We start from the raw sequence: 13,101 nt of genomic DNA, 5'->3' as shown, positions 1-13,101 counted from the left end.
CCCATGTGGCTCAGTGGAAAAGAATCTGCCTGCCAATGCAGGAGATGCCAGAGACGTGGGTTTGACCCCTGGGTTGGGAAGATCCCCTGGAGGGGGAAATGACAGCCCTCTCTAGTATTCTTGCCTGGAAAATCCCATGGACAGAGGAGCCTGGTGTGCTACAGTCCATGGTGTCACAAAGAGATGGACATGACTGAGCACACACACAAGCACATACATATAAACATATATTTATATATTATCTGTTTCTAGAACAACAAAGAGCAACAAATGAAAGTTTTATAGGTGCCAGTGTGGAACTAACTCCTGGATACAATTTCAGTGAAAGAGAAAGATATAGAATGTGTGTCCATTATAGTACCAAGTGTGTAAAAAGATGTCTGCTTAAACCCCTGTGCACATCTACACTCCTTCAGAAGTGCACTCAAGGACAAGGAAACAATGGTTGCCTCTGAGGCTGGTAACTCAGTGACTAGAGAGAAGAAATGGGGAGAAATTCAACTTTCATTAGATTCACTTCCTGTATTTCTAATTTTGTACTTTGAGCAGTATTACATTTTCAAATAAAAAAATACAATTAATGGATTGGTAGAGAGGGAGAGAGGTGATCTTTGTCCCCAGGGAAATTGCAGTTACATGGAAAGGGCTGGAAGAGCGTTGGGCAGACAGCAAAGGTGTGTGTTCAGCCTCTGCCATTTGAAGGCATGATTCCTTGGGCAAGTCATTGTCTGCAAATACGCAATGAGTATGATGACTTGGTAGGCTGTTAGGGATGCAATGGAAAGAAAGGTGCGAAAGTGATTCATCCAATGTGAGGCCCCTTGGGCTTCTGGCAAATCATTGTGGGAATGAGATTTTGTGATTATTTCCTTCAGAAGGAGCCACAGAGGAAGAGAAAGGGCTGAGCAGGAAGATGATGAGATACTGGGCTAACTTTGCTCGGACTGGGTAAGTGAACCTCCCAGCTTCCTCCATAACCAGGTGTTTGAGGATGAAAATCTCACTGGATCTCTGGGGCAAAAAATCTCTCACTTCCAGGAATCCTAATGGGAAAGGTCTGCCTCCGTGGCCGGCCTACAGACAGTCTGAGGAATACTTGCAGCTGGATTTGAACATAAGCGTGGGACAGAGACTGAAAGAGCTGGAGCTGAAATTTTGGACAGAAACCCTCCTCTTAATGATGACCTCATCCGGAGCTCTCCTGGCTTCTCTTTCTTCCTTAACCTTCCTTTCTCTACTCCTACCTTTCATTTTCTCTTTCGCCCCCTGATAAGCTATCTTTGTGTAGTTTTGGTTTTCCTTCTCCTACAATTTCTTCCACCATCATTAGCTTCATCTATGTTCAGTTACTCTATGGAATCAGCTGCTTTATCTGTGTTTTGGGAACTTGGGGATGATCCTTAAAAAACTATTTTCAACATCAAAAAATGCAATTTGTCTTGGAAGGCTACCAGATTTCTTTAGTAAGTCTGGAAGAGGACTGGCCCATCAGTTGGCACCATCATGATCCTGTTACTCATCTAAAATAAAATAAGAATGCAAAACATGTACAGGGAATAGAATTTAACTCTGGGCTGAAAACCCTCCCCCCAGTCCCAGCATCCAAGATGAAGTGGACTTTCTATCAGAAAAACATATCTTGTGTATGTTTCCCAAATTATGAGTCCTCCAATCCCCATCCAGGTGAATTTTAACCACAAACCAAGAATGGATGTCCTGAACATCACTGCCTTGAATTATGTCTCTTATCTGACTCTGGAGATATTTCAGGGAGGGGGACCTACCAGAGATCCTCCTCAGAAATGGAAACCAGATGTCCTCCAAGGTCTGGGTCCCAGAAGTCAAGCACCAAGCAACAAGTCAAGTCAAACAAGTCTCAGTCAGAGACACCAAGAAGAAAAGATGTTACACTAATGTGTGAAGACTAATCCATCATTTAGTAAATCTGCAATGGATGCCTGATAGATACCAGTAATATCTCCAGCAGGCATATAGCAGTTAACAAAAGCATACTCTCCACTGAATGGTAAGCAAAGAGACAGGAAGCAAACATTCATACATGTGACTATCTTACATTATAACATTGAAGAGTTCACTGAGGAAAGTAAGGTGTTTTAAGAAAGTGTAAGAGGGGAACCTAATTTAGGTGAAAGTCTCAGGAAGCTCTCTCTGGAGAAATAACATTTGTAATAAGAAGAGATGAATTAAAGTTAACCACATGATAATTAGGGAGAACATTATACATACCATCATTCAAAGGGTGTACTTTTACTTTTTATACCCATATAATCCCTGTTACATCCATATAACTTACCCAGATAATTAGTGTTTATTTTTTATTCCTTCAGAATTACACATGAGGTACACAGAATAAGAAAGTCTCTGAAATGTCAGTAACTTACAGTTCATCTAGGTTAGAAATCTTCGCTTACAGCCTGAATCTGATCCCCGCAAGTATTTTGTTTAGCTCACCCAATGTCAAATATGTTTTGGAATTAGTTTCCACCTAATTTTAAATTAGGGAAATTTCACTTTAAAAGCTATATTTACAGCTTCTCAACAACAACAGATCTGGTGACATTGAAACAGTATTACCACATGGTAACGTGGACTTCTGAAAGCCCGTGAAGTACCTTTGTGCAAATTAGAAGATATCCTTTCCTCAGAACTCTCCACAGAAAATGTCTACATCTATGATATGAATGACACGTCCTCTGAAATAGTGTCCTTGTACAGTGTACAACCTTCATAACTGTTCTCTGATAGTCTGCAGGAGCTGAGGAGTGGATATCCCTTGACAAAGGAATGAACTCTCAATGTTCCACAGCCCTCACGATTCCCCACTGTCTTGGTCCTGGCCCTCTTCGCTCACTGACATTACCTGCCCCCTGAAGGTGTTTAGGTTTGGACCCCTTACCTTCTCATTTTATAGTAATCTGCAGGGGTGATGGGATTCACCCACGATCACTTAGTGAGTTGGCAGCAAGCCAACCTTGAATCAACCAGGCCTTGAATCTCTTGTCTCTCCAGAGCAAGACTCTTCCTGCCATGTTGGCTGCCTCCCTCAGCAGATGATCCAAAGTCATTTGACTGTCTTTAGTTTAGGTGATTTTGAGAGTTGCAGATTAGTGATGTTCAGGTTATTTTATGGCTCTTAAAAGAAGGACTGAGCCACATGCAAACAAGCTGAAAATTCAATTGCTTCTGCAGCTGCAGAAGGCTAATTTCTACATTGATATTTGGCAAAACTACCGACTAGAAAATACCACTCAACTCATATTTTTAAATATTATTATATTAAATGAAATTACACATATTATTTATATACTGAATGCAGTCCTAAAATCAAATATGGTTCTTATTTTGGTTGGTATCTTGCTGGAGGGAGCATATTTCTACTTCATCCAGATACAGGGCCCTCTCCCCTTATATTCCTGTCTACATGCAATCAGATGTTTTATCAAATCAAAGTTGAAATATAAATGACACTTGGTATCCAACTTTTTTCATTTAATTCAGAATTTATATAGGGTGTAAGTAGAAGAATTATATGGAGGGTTTTTTCAAAATCCAATGTCCAGCCACACCCCAGTCTAACTGAGGCAAAATCTTCTTGCGAGGGACCTGGATATCTATATTTTCAGCTTTTACATGTTCAGTGCACATCCTGAAGAAGAACTGCTGAGTGTTAATCATGTGGCATATGTATTTTTCTAATTGTTAGAACATCTTTAAAAAAATCAACTTTTATGGGGCATGGCCAAGATGGCAGAGTAGGAAGACCCCAATTCTACCTATTCTCATGGGCAAACTAAATTATAGCTATTTACAGAGCATCTATCAATGAGAATGACATGAAGACTAGCAGAAAATATTTTGTATAATTAAAGATGTTAATTAAAAGAGGATCTACAATGAGATGGATTGGAGGGGCAGAAATAGTATAGTCAAGATCCATACCCCTGTATAGGCAACCCACAAACAGGATTATAATTCCAACTGCAGAGCCTCCCCCCAAGAATGAGGGGTCTAAGCTCCACATTGGGGTCCTCAGTCCAGGGGTCCTGAACAGGGAAGATGATCCCCCAAAACATTTGACTTGGCAGGCCAGTGGATCTAACTTTCATGAGAGACAGAAGGCTGTAGGAAACAGAAACTCCACACTTAAGGCCACACACAAAATCTTACATGCTCTGAGACCCAGGGCAGAAGCAGTAATTTGAAATTACCTGGGTCAGACTCATTACAGAAGGCCAACATCACCCTGACACTAAAATCAAACAAAGATATCACAAAAGAAGAAAATTGCAGGCTAATATCACTAACAAACATAGATGCAAATTCCTCAACAAGCTATTAGCAGATTGAATTCAACTATGCAGTAAAAGGAACATATAAAATGATCAAGCAGAATTTATGGCAGGCATGCAGGGATAGTTCAATATCTGAAAATCAATCAATATGAAATACCACAACAACAAATTGAAGAATAAAAATCACATGATAATCACAATAGATGTAGAAAAAGCTTTTGACAAAATTTGACATCCATTTATGATAAAAAACTCTCAAAAAATAGATGTAGAGGGAACAAACCTCAACATAATATAGGCCATCTATGACAAGCCCACAGATAACATCACACTCAATAATGAAAAGCTGAAGTCATTTTCTCTTGTCAGGAACAAGCCAAGGATGCCCACCCTCACCACTTTTATTCAACTTAGTACTGGTCTTAGCTGCAGAAATTTGACAAGAAAAAGAAATAAAAGGAATCCAGATTGGAAAAAAAGAAGTAAAACTGTCCCTGTTTGCAGATGGCATGATACTCTATATGGAAAATCCTAAAGCTACCACTGAAAAAGCATTAGAACTCATCAATGAATTCAGTAAAGATTCAGGATACAAAATTAATATACAGAAATCTGCTGTATTTCTCTACACTAACAATGAACTATCATAAATAGAAATTTAGAAAACAATTCCATTCACAATCACATCAAAGAGAATAAAATACCTAAGAAATAAATCTAACCAAAGAGATAAAACACCTCTACTCAAAATGCTATAAGACATTGACCAAAGAAATTAAGGATGACACAAACAAATGGAAAGATATACTGTGCTCATGGATTAGAAGAACTGATATTGTTAAATTGACCCTACCACCCAAGATAGTCTACAGATTCAACACAATTCCTATCAAAATACCCATGGAATCTTTCACAGAACTAGAACTATTTGTATGGAGACACAGAAGACCCAGAATAGCCAAAACAATATTGAGAAAGAAGAACAAAACTGAAGGTATCGTGTTTCCTGATTTCAAACTCTCATACAAAACTATGGTAATCAAAACAGTATGATCCTGGCACAAAAAAGGACACACAGATCAATGGAACAGAGGAGAGAGTCCAAAAGTGAACTCACACTTATACGGTCCATTAATCTAGGGCTTTCCAGATGACACTAATGGCTAAGAACATGCCTGCCGATGCAGGAGACGTAAGAAATGCAGTTTGAATCTCTGGGTTAGGAAGATCCCCTGGAGGAGGCATGGCAACCCACTCCAGTATTCTTGCCTGGAGAATCCCAAGGACAGGGGAGCCTGGTGGGCTATAGTCCATAGGGTCACAAAGAGTCAGACACGACTGAAGCAACTGAGCACACAGCACGCAATCTAGGAAAAAGTAAGTAAGAATATACAATGAGGGTAAAGACAGCCTCTTCAATAAATGGTGCTGGGAAAACTGGACAGAAACATGCAAAATAATCAAACGGGACTACTTTCTCACACCATAATCAAAAATAAATTCAAAAAGTATTAAAGACTTAAATGTAGGACCCCAAATCATAAAACTTGCAGAAGAAAACATAGGTAGTACATTCTTTGACTTTGGTCTTAGTAATGTTTTTTTTGGATCTATCTCCCCAGGTAGGGGAAACAAAAGCCAAAACAAACAAATGAGGTTACATCAAACTAAAAAGGTTTTATACAGCAAAGGAAACTATCAACAAAACAAAAAGTCCATCTACTAAATGGGAGAAGATATTTGCAAATGATATATATGATAAGAGACTAATATCCAAAAGGCACAAAGAACTCACAGAACTCAACATAAAAAAAAAGAAAACCACCTGATTTTAAAATGGGCAGAGGACCTGAACAGACATTTTTCCAAAGAAGATATACAAAGGCCAACAGGCACATGAAAATATGCTAACATCACTAATCATCAGGGAAATGAAAATCAAAACCACAATGAGGTATCACCTCACACCTGTCAGAATGGCTATTATAAAAAAGACAAATAGCAAGTGTTGGTGAGGATGTGGAGGAAAGGGGACCCTTGGCACTGTTGGTGGGAATGTAAATTTGGTGCAGCTACTATGCAACACAGTATGGAGAATCCTCAAAAAATTAAAAATAGAACTGCCACATGATCCAGAAATTTTACTCCTGGCAGTTTACCCAAACGAGACATAAACACTAATTTGAAATGTTTCTTGCAGAATTATTTACAATAGGTAAAATACAGAAGCAGCCTAAGTGCCATCAAAAGACAAATGGATGTAGAAGATATGGTATATATACACATATGTATATGTGTGTGTGTGTATATATATATATGCTTAACCATAAGAAAGAATGAGATCTTGCTGTTTTTGACAAGTGGATGTACTATGCTAAGCAAAATAAGTCAAAGAAAGATAATTATCGTATGATTCCCCTTATACAAAACAAATGAAAAAACAAAACAGAAACATAATCATAGATGCAGAGAACCAACAGGTGGTTGTCAAGGAGTAGGGGTTGGATGGAAGAGAAAAATAGGGGACGGAGATTAAGAAATGCAAACTTCCAGTTGTAAAACAATGAGTTGTGGAGGTAAAATGTCCAGCATGGAGGGTATAGCAAATATATGTGCTATTGTATAGTGAGAGATGGTAACTAGATTTATCATGGTGATTTTTTGGAAACATGTAGAAATATCAGATCACTATGTTATGTAATAGGAACTAACAGAGTGTTGTAGGGCAATTACACTTCAAAAACAAACAAGCAAGCAAGGCTGTGCTATGTTCAGCCGTGTCTGACTCTGCGACCCCATGGACTATAGCCCTCGGGGCTCCTCTGTCCATGGAATTGTCCATGCAAGAATACTGGGGTGGGTTGCCATTTCCTCCTCCAGGGGATCTTCCTGACCCAGGGATCAAACTCGTGTCTCTTCCATCTCCTGCATTAACAAGCGTATTCTTTACCAACTGCACCACCTGGGAAGCCCAAACAAGCAAATAAACTAAAAAACTCATAGAAAAACAGATTATATTTTTGGTTACTAGAGGCAGGGGTGGGGAAGGTGAAATTGTATGAATGTTGTCAAAAGGTACAAATTTCCCATTATCAGATAAATAAATACTACAGATGCAATGTACAGCATAATAAATATAATTAACACTGCATGCATGCGTGCTAAGTCACTTCAGCCATGGCCAACTCTTTGCGACCCTGTGGATTGTAGCCCACCAGGCTCCTCTGTCTATGAGAGTCTCCAGGCAAGAATAGGTTGCCATGCCCTCCTCCAGGGCATCTTCCCAACCCAGGGACTGAACCTGGGTCGCTTATATCTCCTGTATTGGCAGGCAGGTTCTTTACCACTAGGGCCACCAGGGAAGCCCCATAATTAACACTACAGTATGTTAGATATGAAGGGCTTCCCAGCTGGCTCAGCGGTAAAGAATCTACCTGCCAAGCAGGAGATGCGGGTTCAATCCCTGCTTCGGGAAGATCCACTGGAGAGGGAAATGGCCACCCACTCCTGTATTCTTGCCTTGTTATTCATTCTACTCAGTCGTGTCTGACTCTTTGCAACTCCATGGACTGCAGCATGCCAGGCTTCCTTGTCCTTCACCATCTCCCATACTTGCTCAAACTCATGTCCATTGAGTCAGTGATGCCTTCCAACCATCTCATCCTTTATCGTCCCCTTCTTCTCCTGCCTTCAATCTTTCCCAGCATCAGGGCCTTTTCCAATGAGTCAGTTCTTTGCATCAGGTGGCCAAAGTATAGGAGCTTCAGCTTCAACATCTGTCCTTCCAATGAATATTCAGGACTGATTTCCTTTAGGATTGACTGGTTGGGTCTCCTTGCAGTGCAAGGGACTCTCAAGAGTCTTCTCCAACACCACAGTTCAAAAACATTAATTCTTCGGCGCTCAGTCTTCTTTATGGTCCAACTCTCACATCCATACATGACTACTGGAAAAACCATAGCCTTGACTATTGGATCTTTGTTGGCAAAGTAATGTCTCTGCTTTTTATACACTGTCTAGTTTTGTCATAGCTTTTCTTTCAAGGGGCAAGTGTCTTTTAATTTCATGGCTGCAGTCACCAGCTGCAGTGATTTTGGAGCCCCCCAAAATAAAGTCTCTCACTGTTTCCATTATTTCCCCATCTATTTGCCATGAAGTGATGGGACCAGATGCCATGGTCTTGGTTTTTTGAACGTTGAGTTTTAAGCCTTTTCACTCCTTTTTCACCTTCATCAAAAGGCTCTTTAGTTCCTCTTCACTTTCTGCCGTGAGGGTGGTGTCATCTGCATGTCTGAGGTAATTGATATTTCTCCTGGCAATCTTGATTCCAGCTTGTGCTTCCTCCAGCTGGCATTTTGCATGATGTACTCTGCATATAAGTTAAATAAGCAGGGTGACAATATACAGCCTTGACATACTCCTTTCCCAATTTTGAACCAGCCCATTGTCCCATGTCTGGTTCTAACTGTGGCTTCTTGACTTGCATACAGGTTTCTCAGGAAATTCTTGCCTGGAAAATGTTATGTATGAAAGTTGTTAAGAGAGTAAATCCTAAGAGTTTTCATCACAAGGGGAAAAAAGTTTACTCTTTCTTTAGTTTTGTATCTGTATGAGATGATGGCTGTTCACTAATATTGTGGTAATCATTTCATGATACATGTAAGTCACATTATTATTCTGTAAGCTTAAACTTATACAGTGCAAATGTACTTTTATTGATACTTTTAAAACTGTTTCTGGCTTCTGAATTGGCAGAAGATCAACTGGATCAAAGGCAGTGCCCTATTAACATTACCGTCCTTTTGTTCTACAAATTCACTTCTGGAAGATCACATCACTTCTTCAACAATACAGGTACATGTATTTCACAGACACTTCTGCTTTTTCATCATTCTAAAAGCATGAAATATTTAATTACTTTCTTGTTGCAAACTTTAAAACTTCTTTATTTACAGAAAAATCCCTTATTTTTATCAGACAATCTTGAATTTGAATTACTAAATCAAACCCAAACAAAACTTTAAAGACGAAATCATTTTCCATTAAAATTATATAATTAGCAAATTTCAAGACTTAAAACATTACTAGAGAAAGTAAGTTCATAAATTCTCATTAAACATATAGTAAAATATCAACTGTATCCATCCATACCAGTAATTGAAAATAAAATTTTTAATTTCATTTCTTTTATAACAACATAAACATTTAAGATGTTTTACTTTATCACGTGAAAAGTATTCCTTAAAAAAAAATCAAATTCCTTATGACAAATCTAAAATTACTACAGCCATGACTTACTGCAAAGAATGCTAGAGTCTCCAATATCATTGTTCTGCTTAGAAGAACAGACTCCACAGTTCTAATGAGGTGGACAAAACTGGAGCCTCTTGTACAGAGTGAAGTAAGTCAGAAAGAGAAACACCAATACAGTATATAAACACACATACGTGGAATTTAGAAAAATGGTAACGACGATCCTATATGCAAGGCAGCAAAAGAGACACAGAGGTAAAAAACAGACCTTTGGTCTATGTGGGAGAAGGGGAGGGTGGGATGATTTGAGTGAATAGCACTGAAACATGTATATTACCATATGTAAAATAAATGACCTGCTTTGATGCATGAAGCAGGGCACTCAAAGCCAGTTCTCTGGGACAACCGAGAGGGATGGGGTGGGGAGGAATGTAGGAAGGGAGGTTCAGGATGGGGAGACACATGTGCTCCCATGGGTGATTCATGTTGATATATGGCAAAAACCATCACAATATTGTAAAAAAATTATCCTCCAATTAAAATTAATTAATTAATTAATTAAAAAAAAAAGAAATCAGTCTTGACCTGTGAATTTCCTCTCATCCAGCAGAGGGCAGCAATGTAAAAGCGGAAAAAGTTTCCCTTTCCTCAGGGCTCGTGGGACGCAGGTGCTGTGATATGCTAGAGCTTAGAAGGAAAAGAAAGCTATACAAAATAGTTAAGTTGCAAACCAACACCATTAATCATTGTCTCTTTTCTCTGTGATATTTGGAAAGGGGAAAAGTGTAGTTCATTACCTCAAGGGCAGGAATAGGCACACAGATGTAGAGAACAGACTGGTGGACACAGTGAAGGAAGGGGAGGGTAGGGAAAATGCAGAGAGTAGCATCGACGTATATACGCTACCACAGAATGACCAGTGGGAAGCTGCTGTATGGCACAGGGAGCTCAGCTCGGTACTCTGTGATGACCTAGAGGGGTGGGATGGAAGGCTCAGGAGGGAGGGGATAGATGTACATATATGGCTGATTTATGTTGTTGTACAACAGAAACTAACACAACATTGTAAAGCAATTATACTCCAATTAAAAAAAAAAAAGTCTGACTGAAATGACTCACAGGCAGAACAGAGTTTGGAGCCAGCAGTCTTTTCCTTTCCTATTTTTTCTAGTTTTCCATCAATCCCTCGGGGCCTCAGATGGGTCGGAAGCAGTTCCTTCCCCAGCGGATCCTGTTCTTTCTACTCCTCTCTCAGCGGCCCTTTGCGCTGTGGACCTTTCTGCCTGACGCCTCGAAGCCCAATCCTCCTCCCTCTCAGCCCCTGGTCTTGGCCACAAGTCACGGGTTTCCTCTCCTGGCAGAGGTGGGGTTCAGGACCTAGACCTGGAAAGCTGCCCTGCCTGGGCGACCGCTGCCCTACGTAACAAATTTGCGAGACGAACCTCCCTTCCTACAGCTGAGACAGATCCAGCACACCATAGCCCTGTGCTCTGCTAGTTTGTAAGTGTGCACCTCATTTTATTCCCTGGGAGGTGTGGGGAGGAAAAAAATCTAACTCGTCATTTGATTGTGTTCAAATACAAGGGAATTCCTGGGCAAAGAGATTGATATGCTGTATGGATGGAATGAGTCTTAAATTGGGACCAGAATGAATGGGAGGATAAAGGCCAGCAAAGGTGTATAGAAGCTCGGCCATAAATGTGCAGGACAGGGCGAGAGTCAGCCCAGTGAGCAGCATGGCTGGTATTGTCATGGTTGCTGAAGCACAACTTTGAGGTTTAGAGAACAGTTTTTGTACCTTGACCTGTAGGAAATAGATCTCTTTGTTTACAGTGGGATGATTGATAAAAGGTGAATTTACCTACCTATCTATTCATTCATCCATTATCTATCATCTATATCTAGCTCTCAGGCTTCCTTGCTGGCTCAGATGGTAAAGAATCTGCCTGCAATGTGGGAGACGTGAGTTCAGTCCCTGGGTTGGGAAGATCCCCTGGAGAAGGGAATAGCAGCCCAGTCCAGTATTCTTGCCTGGGGAATTCCATGGACAGAGGAGCCTGGTGGGCTACAGTCTATGGGGTCACAAAGAGTCGGACACAACTGAGCAACTAACACATACACACACACATCTATCTATCATCTATGTATCTGGGCCCCTTTATAGACATACCTCATTTTATTGTACTTGACTTTATTGTTCTTCAGAAATATTGCATTTTTTACAAATTGAAAGTTTGTGGCAACCGTGTGTGGAGCAAATCTGTTGGTGCTATTTTTCCGAAAGCATTTACTCACTTTGTATCTCTATGTCACATTTTGGTAATTCTCACAATATTTCAAACTTTTCTTCCTTATTCTATTTATTATGACGGTCTGTGACTAGTGATCTTTGATCTATTAGAATTGTCTTCTGGCACCAGGAAACACGCTGTCATGTTCACATAAGATGACAAACTTAATAAATGTGTGTATTCTGACTACTCCACTGATGGACCATCCCCTCCGTCTCTCCGTCTCCTCAGACCTCCCTATTCTCTGAGACAAAGCTGTATTGGAATTTGGCCAATTAACAACCCTACAATGGCCTCTAAACATTCAAGTGAAAGGAAGGGTTTCACGTCTCTTTAAATCAAAAGCTAGAAATGAATAAGCTTAGTGAGAAAGGCATGCTGAAAGCCAAGAAGGCTGAAAGCTAGGCTTCTGGTGCCAATCTGTTAGTCAAACTGTAAATGCAAAGGGAAGGTTCTTGAAGGAAATGAAGAGTGCTACTCCAGTAAACACAAATGGTGAGAAAGCAAAACAGCCTTATTGCCGATATGGAAAAAGTTTTAGTGGTCAGATAGAAGATCAAACCAGTTACAACATTCCCTTAAGCCAAAATCTAATCTAGTGCATGACCCTGACTTCCTTTAATTCTGTGAAGGCTGAGACAGGTGAGGAAGCTGCAGAATAAAAGTTTGAAACTAGCAGAGCTTGGTTCATAAGGTTTAAGGAAAGAAACTGTCCCCATAACATAGAAGAACAAAGAAGTGCCAAGAAAGTGCAGCAAATCATCCAGACTGTCTAGCTAAAATGATTAGCAAAGGCAGCTGCGCTAGTGACAGATTTTCAATATAAACAACCTTCTATTAGAAGAAGATCCATCTAGGATTTTCACAGCTAGAGAGGAGAAGTGACTATCTGCTTTCAAAACTTCAGAGGACAGGCCAGCTCTGTTGTTAGGGGCTAATGCAGCTGCTGACTTTCAGTTGAGTCAATGTTCATTTACCATTCTGAAAATCCTAGGGCGCTTAGAAGAATTATTCTAAATCTACTCTGCTTGTGCTATGTAAATGGAACCACAAAGCCTGGATGACAATACATTTGTTTCTAACATGGTTTGCCAAAAATTGTAAGCCCACTGTTCAGACCTAGTGCTCAGGGAAAAGAAGGATTCCTTTCAAAATATTACTGCTCACTGACAATGCACCTAGTCACTCAAGAGCTCTATTTTCATGCTGCTTAAACATCCATTCTGCGGTCCATGGATCAAGGG

At 40.1% G+C, this 13,101-nt stretch overlaps 2 protein-coding genes across 9 annotated transcripts in view; both read left to right on the top strand.

Moving 5' to 3' along the window:
• Nucleotides 1–1,546, top strand: part of CES5A (carboxylesterase 5A) — a 264,129-nt gene extending 262,583 nt beyond the window's left edge. For 2 of the 3 annotated variants that reach the window (XM_081510654.1, XM_081510652.1), the window contains 2 exons: nucleotides 876–948; nucleotides 1,039–1,546. In XM_081510654.1, the coding sequence (XP_081366780.1) occupies nucleotides 876–948; nucleotides 1,039–1,270 (305 nt within the window). In that variant the 3' untranslated portion in view covers nucleotides 1,271–1,546. The remainder of the gene's footprint in view (nucleotides 1–875; nucleotides 949–1,038) is intronic. The other variant, XM_081510653.1, reaches the window with a different exon arrangement.
• Nucleotides 1,547–9,074: 7,528 nt separating this feature from the next.
• LOC145513683 (liver carboxylesterase-like) overlaps nucleotides 9,075–13,101 on the top strand; it is a 47,325-nt gene continuing 43,298 nt past the window's right edge. For 3 of the 6 annotated variants that reach the window (XM_081510658.1, XM_081510661.1, XM_081510656.1), the window contains exon 1: nucleotides 10,738–11,066. The gene's annotated coding sequence lies outside the window, so the exon portion shown is untranslated. Of the gene's footprint in view, nucleotides 9,168–10,737; nucleotides 11,067–13,101 lie in introns of those variants that run through there. The other 3 variants (XM_081510657.1, XM_081510662.1, XM_081510663.1) reach the window with 3 other exon arrangements.

Source organism: Giraffa tippelskirchi, chromosome 7 (assembly GCF_054371585.1).
Source record: "Giraffa tippelskirchi isolate mGirTip1 chromosome 7, T2T-mGirTip1v1.2.pri, whole genome shotgun sequence".
Taxonomy (NCBI): domain Eukaryota; kingdom Metazoa; phylum Chordata; class Mammalia; order Artiodactyla; family Giraffidae; genus Giraffa; species Giraffa tippelskirchi.
This window is presented reverse-complemented; position numbering and strand designations above follow the sequence as displayed.